The following is an 8,571-nucleotide window of genomic DNA, read 5'->3' as shown; positions in this document are numbered from 1 at the left end:
TATATATATATATATATATATATATATATATATATATGCGCGTATGTAGACAAAAAGATATGTATATATGTTAATGTATATGAGTGAACAGATATACTTGCATATATAGTTAGTATTGTATACGAAATTGAAAACATTCCAAATGCTTTAGCTCACACTCGCACACACATGCGCCCCTGCGCACATGCGAACTTATAAATTTGCACAGACATGCAGATATATTGTGTTAAAAGTTCCTCTGCATTTGTATTATTCAGTTTATATAAACTTCTGCTGTGTTCTTTTTTTCTTTTCTATTTCTCCAGACATTAATTTAACTGCTATATGGAAAAGACACATTGCAGATTTCAGAAAAAAAATAAAAATAAAAGATGAATTTATCTGAAAAATATATTGTGCTAATAATTATATTTCTTGGTCAATACGCAAGGCGTTGCACAGTGAACGAGCAATCATACGAATTTGCAAATATTACAATGGATGGTGATTATATAATAGATTTTGTTCTTTCAATCCATGAAGGAAACCGTCCGGATGAAGATACTGACATCAGCGTTGATAATGTAGTTGCCGTTGAAGCAATAATTTCAGCCATCGAATATATCAATGCGGATGCCTCACTTTTGTCCAATGTGTCTCTTGGATATGTGATTCATGACGATTACAACAGTGTGCAGCAAGTTTCTGCTATAGCCATGAAGCTGTCACAACGTATCCTGTCGAATAGTTTATTGACTAGTGGGCATCAACTCTGTCCGAACAAGAGTAATGGTTGTAGCCAATCAGAGGCAAACTTTTCTATTGTTACCGAGTCGCACTCTTTCAGTAACGTTAACATTACGCAAAGCACAGATTCAGACAATAAACTGAGTAATGAAAACGACATGGAATTTAGCGAGAAAAATTACTATAATGACGATACAAAGGATGCTTCAATTTCTCAAAAGCCCGTTGTTGCTGTTGTAGGCAGCAGCACAAGCGATACCACAGTAAGTTTAGCAATGAATTTGCAGCTGCTCGGCATACCCATTGTTGGGTGTATGGCAACAAGTAACATTTTCCAGCGATGGCTTTATTTTCCAAATTTCATTCGAGTGGTTCCGTCTGATAAATTTCAAGCCCAAGCAATCTTTGATATCATTGTCTACTTCGAATGGAGCTACATCTTCGTACTTACGTCTAACAATTATTATGGACTGGAAGGTAAATATCAAGCAGAATTTACACACGCTTTGCATTAATAAATCTAAATGTTTGTTTTTTTATGTTATGTTATTTAACAATGTTTATTTCATTTCTTATTCTTTTATTTGTTTCAGTCATTTGACTGCGGCCATGCTTGAGCACCGCCTTCAATCGAACAAATCGACCCCAGGACTTATTCTTTGTAAGCCTAGTGCTCAATCTATCGGTCTCTTTTGCCGAACCGCCAGTTTACGGGGACGTAAGCACACCAGCATCGGTTATCAAGCGATGGTGGGGGGGACAAACACAGACACACAAACATATATATACGACGGGCTTTCAGTTTTCGTCTACCAAATCCACTTACAAGGCTTTGGTCGGCCCGAGGTTATAGTAGAAGACACTTGCCCAAGGTGCGCTTACATTTTGATCACATTTTAATAAAAAAATATTCGTTTTTATTAAATTCATCAAAATCTTGGCCTCATCAATGTTTACTACAAAACGACTTTTTTTTTTACTTAGGCTATATTATGTATTAGTTCATTATATTATCTTTGAATAGATACCAAATTATATTAATCTTTAATACTCAACACAACTTAAGTAAACGTTTAATTAGATAAAGATTTGAACAATATAAGAAGCTCTTTTCAATTAATATAAACATTGCGATAAGAAACACCAAGTATATCTCACCAGTATACACCTATACAAACGTGTGAGTATATTGTTAAAGAATATATTTGTATATGAAATCTCAGTCAAAGGATCTTTTGTCAGACGTACCTTTAGATTCTCCTTTGCAAGGGCAGGAACATACAAAGAATTTATTGTGATGAATAAAGTCTAGTTAATGATAGATATCTAAATAGATATAACATAACAAATTATGCAACGATATAAAAATGAGTCTAGTACAATAAATACAATGGGTACTTTCACCCTGTTGCTAAAAATGTCATTAACAAGCAGATATGAAGTCATCATCATTGCGATACAAATTCCCATCCAAATGGTCTTTCATATTAGGGAACAGATGATAGTCAGATAGGGAAAAATCAGAGGAATATGGAGTGTGATCAATCAGTTCAAAGCTACAGTCGCGCACAACCAATGAAACCAAAAACTTGTCTGCTGAAGTGTTGTCTTAATGAAACAAGACTCCTTTCGTCAGTTTTCCAGGGCTTTTGGTCTTGATAGCCTTTCGTAACTGCTTCAGCAGTACTCTCCGTTGATGGTGTGGCACTTTTGAAGATAGTCAATAAACACAATGCCGTTTGCATCCTCAAAACTGAGTCCGTCACCTTCGTTGCAGATGAAACGAACTTGGCCTTCTTTGGAACAGGTGATGAGGGGTGGATTGTCTCTTTTTCTCTGCACGGATTTCTCATTGTCTATGGTTCAAAGTGATGAATCCAACATTCATCTTGGCTTAAGAAACGATCAGGGGAACCAGTTGGATCTGCCTGAAATAATATCGGATTTTCCTGTAACGTGATCAGCCTGGTGCCCTTATGAACAGGTGTTAGAAGACATGGCACCCACCGAGCAAAAACGTTCATCATGCCAAATTCATTGTCCACAATATTTTCAAGTATCTCATAGGATATGCTAATAACATTGGATATTTGATGTATAGTCAATGGCCTGTCATCCATTAGCATGTGGTGAATACGATCAATGTTCTCGGTGGTGTTAGTTGCAGTTCATCCACACTTTGGATCTTGTTCAACTCTCTCTCTCTCTCTCTCTCTCTCTCTCTCTCTCTCTCTCTCTCTCTCTCTCTCTCTCTCTCTCTCTCTCTCTCTCTCTCTCTCTCTCCCACTTCTAAATTCAGCTGCCCACTTCTGCACTGTTAGTAAAGCTGGTGCGTCATCCCGTAATGTAGCAAGCAGGATGTCACCATGAATGTCCTTGAGATTTAAACACTTTTTCCACAGGTATTTGATAACACGACGATACCAATTTTTGCCCATTTTCAAGAGAAGTAGCAACTAGTTACTTTTGAAATGTTCTTTGAACAGTGAAATGACAATTTACCAGGAAAGATAAAAATGCAGTTAATAATGAGTTTAAATTAAATGAACAACTCTAGCATCACTCCTTCATAGTCAGCCTATAACCTCTTCAATCCCCGCCCTCGTGTAGCATGTGTGGAATGAAACGTTCCGAACTCTTGCGAACAGTGTTTATATTCTTCTTTTGATCTCTACAACAAAATCTCGCTACTGGAGTTTGTTTCAATAGAGAAGTATCCTTTACAATATGTATTGAGCAATTTTCTCTCACTCGTCCAACATAGACAAACATACGTGTGTACATACATACATAAATACATACATACATACATACATACATACACACACACACACACATACACACACACACACACACACACACACACACACACATATACATATATATATGCATTCATACATACATATGTATAAATATATCTATATATGTGTGTGCATGCATGTATGTATGTATGTATACGTATTTATACAAAGTCTTACATATAACACGATTTCAAATTTAAATTATCCGACAAATAACCAGTATTTTGAACGCTATTTGTATTCCTTTATTGTCTCCAAGGAAAGCACGAGGAGGACTTGTATTTACAATGCAATTTTATTGCATTACATAATTAATGATCATTCTTTATCCATTAAAAGCTCGTAAGATGGTGCAACTCAATGGTTTATAAACAATCTCACTTGTTTTGTTTTAATTTGTTACACGCGCGCGCACACACACACACACACACACACACACACACACACACACACACACACACACACACACACACACTTACGCACGCAAACATATGTGTGTGGGGAGGGGTCGGAGGAAGTTCTAGAGAGAAGTTGTTCTGGGAAGGAAGAATAGGGTGAAGGTGAGACAGGTAAGGATGGCGCTAGGTGCGGATGACATGGTAGGTCAGGTCGACCCGGGTAAATTGGTATGTAGTTAGATAGTTCCGAGAAGTTGGTAAGCAAGCTGTCACATGAGAGTAAATCAATCTTTGCTAGTCATCATTCTTTTAACTGTCTAGAATCTTTGTGTTTATATCACCAGGTCTGTGCCAAATATATAAACAGTTCTCCAGTGAGCCTCGTGAAGGATAAAAACCTGATTAAGCCATTAATATTTCCTTATCTCAAAGCAGAACACTAAAATCAGCTTTGGGTGTTTTAATGTTCTTTTGCACATATTTAGGAAGAAAGGGCGTGCTACATTACTGTTTCATTATAAATAATAATTATCTTCATATCATTAAGAGAGGATAGATTATATCCGCGGTTTTACTTCTTATTAGTAGTGCAAGGCAGACCTAGAGTCTCAGGATAGCATTTTGATGACGCCAGAATACATAAGGATAAGAGGGAGTGAGTTGTAGTATAATCTGTTAAGAAATATGTTGTTATTAGTAAGAGAAAAATAAGTCATTGACACAGTGAAGAAAAAACGCAGGAATTAACCAAATTTTGAAAGACGCAAGAATTAATAATGTATGAGAGAAAGATACCTCATTTAGTGCACGCTGCAATTATGTGGTTAGAAAAAAAGAGAATGAGCCCAGAAGCGAACAATTTAGATAGAAGATACTTATATCAGAGACAATCAAAAGGTTTGCTACTGACGAATACAGCATCATTGTAATAGTAAAGATATTTTCAGAATCAGTAGGCGCAGGAGTGGCTGCGTAGTAAGTAGCTTGCTTACCAACCACACGGTTCCGGGTTCATTCTCACTTGGGCAAGTGTCTTGGACTATAGCCTCGGGCCGACCAAAGCCTTGTTAATGGATTTGGTAGACGGAAACTGAAAGAAGTCCGTCGTATATATGTATAATTATATATATATATATATGTGTGTGTGTGTGTGTGTGTGTGTGTGTGTGTGTGTGTGTGTGTGTGTGTGTGTGTATGTTTGTGTGTCTGTGTTTGTCCCCCTCCCAACATCGCTTGACAACCGATTCTGTTGTGTTTACGTCCCCGTAACTTAGCGGTTCGGCAAAAGAAACCGATAGAATAAGTATTATGCTTACAAAGAATGAGTCCTGTGGTCGATTTGATTGACTAAAGGTGGTGCTCCAGCATGGCCGCAGTCAAATGACTGAAACGAGTAAAAGAGTAAAAGAGCCTTGTTGAGTTGGAAGGACCAGAGAAGTTTATACGTTTGATGACGGGTTATTGTTGTTGTTGCTGCTATTTAGCCCGAAAGTCAGTCCTAAGTAAGCAGATGTATGATTAAATTCATTTAGGAGCCATTACCATTTCGCTACTTTTTCCCAAGTATGCAAACTTAGGACCAACACGTTATCTAAAACTTTGTGTTCTCTGACTTGAAAGTATATGGTTTAGCTGCTATTTCTGATAGGTCGATCAACTGCGTAGACGTTCCGTCTTTGGTCCGTAAAGTTTAATGTATGAGTATACGTTGTAGTAAGATAGCTGTAATAGAGAAGAAGCGGTTGAATGCGTGTGTTCAAAGTGGAAATAGCAGCGAACCGGGTAGCAGGTATGGAAGCGGTAACATCTTTGCAGAAAAGGTTTCTGCATAGATGGTAAAGAGCCTTCTGATAAGGGTTTACTCTGCTGTAAGTTAAGGGACGAAAGAACTCATTGAATGTGTGAAGCGCAATTTTTTTTTGTCACTCTGATGGTTGTATTGCATATGTAGCAATCATGCTACATTATAATAGTCATGGTGTGTATAGAAGAAAAATTTCAAGAGTATTTGAAATATTGATATAGATATCGAGGTCATTACTGTAAATGTTGGAAGTGTGTGTGAGTTAACACGAATTGTGTGGGATTGAAGTCACAGAATATTATTTCAGAGAGATATAAGATAGATGTTCTTAATGCACAGCCAGAGTTTGTTGAAAATCCTTAGATTCAGCGGATGAATTTAAAGGAATGAGGAAGAATTACTTCGAGCCAAAGTGAAAAAAAAAAAAAAAAATTGTTGCTGATCTAGATGAGATAGATGATTAGTGAGGAAAGTCGGTCCTACTTACACAAAGGTATCACCTTCCATGACGAGGTTGGAACACAGAGCGTAGCGTACACAGAAGATTTGCTGGCTTGTCAGAAGGTCAGATACTTGTGTCTCAGAAAGCAATATGATGTGTTGCTTGCGTGTTGATAAGAAGTGGAATGTTAGATTGAAATCTAGTGGATTGACTCTACCTCCATTTGCGCATAGTAGTAGTTATCATAAATCAACAACATTCTAGGTATTTTTGTTTCATAAAAAAACAAACAGACGTTTATACGTAATACATTTTGTTGAAGCCTGTTTGCAAATATATTTTTTGAGAAGCGTTATCGTGTTTGTTAGAAGCACCGCATTGGCAGTTGCTTGCTATGACTCATACACGTTTTGCCAATATATTTGTTTCGATAGTAACAAATACGTAGATATTTTTTCTTTATTTATTAGCAAAATTTACTTCTAAAATAATAAGAGCCGGAGTTTTAAAAAAAATTAGTTTGATTAATTTATTCAATGTTGCAATTAATGTGTGCATAATTGTGTTTTACTAGAAAATTACCCTGGGATTATGGTTTAATACATTGTAATTAAGAATGCTTAAAAATTGTTGCAACGTATACTTTTTATTTATTTATTTATGTGTTTCAGCCAAGTGGCTGCGGTCTTATTTTTTAAGTATATTTCTGGGATCTTTTTTAAAACGGGGGCCACATTTTTCATTAATGTTTTACGTAGTGTTTTTGGTACCGAAAGACTTTCAAACTTCGTATACTTATCTATTTTGTGTTATAGAACAGAAAAATATTTTTGTATTCGAATTTATTTCATGTAAAAAATTGTCTTATTTCGATAATTTCAACCAATCACTGACGTCCATTCAGCCGATATACATTAAGTGCCGACTACATAAACAAACGATTCTTCGTTTTATTTGCTTTTTTCATTTTAAATTTGCTTTAACCCTAACCCTAACCCTAACTCTAACCCTAACCCTAACCCTAACCCTAGGGTTAGGGTTAGGGTTAGAGTTAGGGTTAGGGTTAGGGTTAATTGTTTCAGAATCGTTTGTTTATGTAGTCGGCGCTTAATGTATATCGGCTGAATGGACGTCAGTGATTGGTTGAAATTACAGAAATACGACAACTTTAACATGGAATAATTTATGGATTTCTTTTTTTTTTAAGAAGACTAAGAGAAAAAGATGTTTTATATGACACATTCTACCAGTGTTCCAAGTTTCAAAGTGTTTCGTTAATGAAAAATGTGGCCCCCGTTTTAAAAAAGATCCTATTTCTGTTCCCTGAGGAATTTTAATTAAGAAAGATCTGATTAAGTAAATTCAGAGTTTGTTTTGCTTCCACTGACAGCAGAACTCCTCGAGTACTTCATGTGATTAAAAGTCTTACTGTTCAGAATGATATTTACATTCTGTACAATATTAGTTACAAATTAAGACGGCGAGCCGGCAGAGACGTTAGCACGCCGGGAAGTAATACTTACAGCTATTTCATCTGTCTTTACGTGCTGAGTTCGAATTTCACCGAGGTCGACTTCGCCTTTCATCTTTTCGGTGTCGATAAATTAAGTACTGAGGTTGAGCTAATCGATTGGTCCCCTCTCCAAAAATTTCGGGCTCTGTACCTAGAGTAGAAAAGATTATTAGTTTCAAATTTTGGCCAGCGTTTCCGGTGGCAGGTGTGTGGTGCAAGCCGATTATATTGCGTTCAGCTGGTACTTATTTTATTGCCCCCTAAAGAATGAAAAGCAAATTCGACCTCAGCGGAATTTGAACTCAGAACGTGAAGACTAACAAAATGCATATAAGCATTTCGCCCAGCATGCTAACGATTCTGCTAGCTCGCCGCCTTTCGTCTTATTTAATATTAGATAGAGTGTGTGTGTGTGTGTGTGTGTATGCAGGAGTGGTTCCGGATTAGGTCCCACTGTGTGGTCGGTACCTTCAGCAAATGTCTTCTACTATAGCCAAGGGCCGACCAAAGCCTTGTGAGTAGATTTGGTAGACGAAAACTGAAAGAAGCCCATCATGTGTATGTATGTATGTATGTATGTATATATATATATATATATATGTATGTGTGTGTGTATTTGTGTGTCTGTTTGTTCTCCACCATCACTTGACAACCGATGTTGGTGTGTTTACATCCCCGTAAATTAGCAGTTGGGCAAAAGAAACCGATGGAGCAAGTACTAGGCTTACAAAGAATAAGTCCTGGGGTCGACTTGTTCGACTGAAGGTGGTGCTCCAGCATGGCTGCAAACAAATGACTAAAACAAGTAAAGAGAGTAAAAAAAAAGAATATATATGTATATGTGTGTGTATGTACATGTGTATATATATATATATATATATATATAT

At 36.7% G+C, this 8,571-nt stretch overlaps 1 protein-coding gene across 1 annotated transcript in view; it reads left to right on the top strand.

Moving 5' to 3' along the window:
• Positions 1-306: 306 nt before the first annotated feature.
• The window catches only part of LOC106867234 (metabotropic glutamate receptor 3), a 48,474-nt gene continuing 40,209 nt past the window's right edge, over positions 307-8,571 (top strand). Inside the window, exon 1 of the mRNA XM_014912049.2 lies at positions 307-1,203. Coding sequence (XP_014767535.1) covers positions 372-1,203 — 832 coding nt within the window. The 5' untranslated portion in view covers positions 307-371. The remainder of the gene's footprint in view (positions 1,204-8,571) is intronic.

Source organism: Octopus bimaculoides, chromosome 3 (genome assembly GCF_001194135.2).
Source record: "Octopus bimaculoides isolate UCB-OBI-ISO-001 chromosome 3, ASM119413v2, whole genome shotgun sequence".
In the NCBI taxonomy this organism is placed as follows: domain Eukaryota; kingdom Metazoa; phylum Mollusca; class Cephalopoda; order Octopoda; family Octopodidae; genus Octopus; species Octopus bimaculoides.
This window is presented reverse-complemented; position numbering and strand designations above follow the sequence as displayed.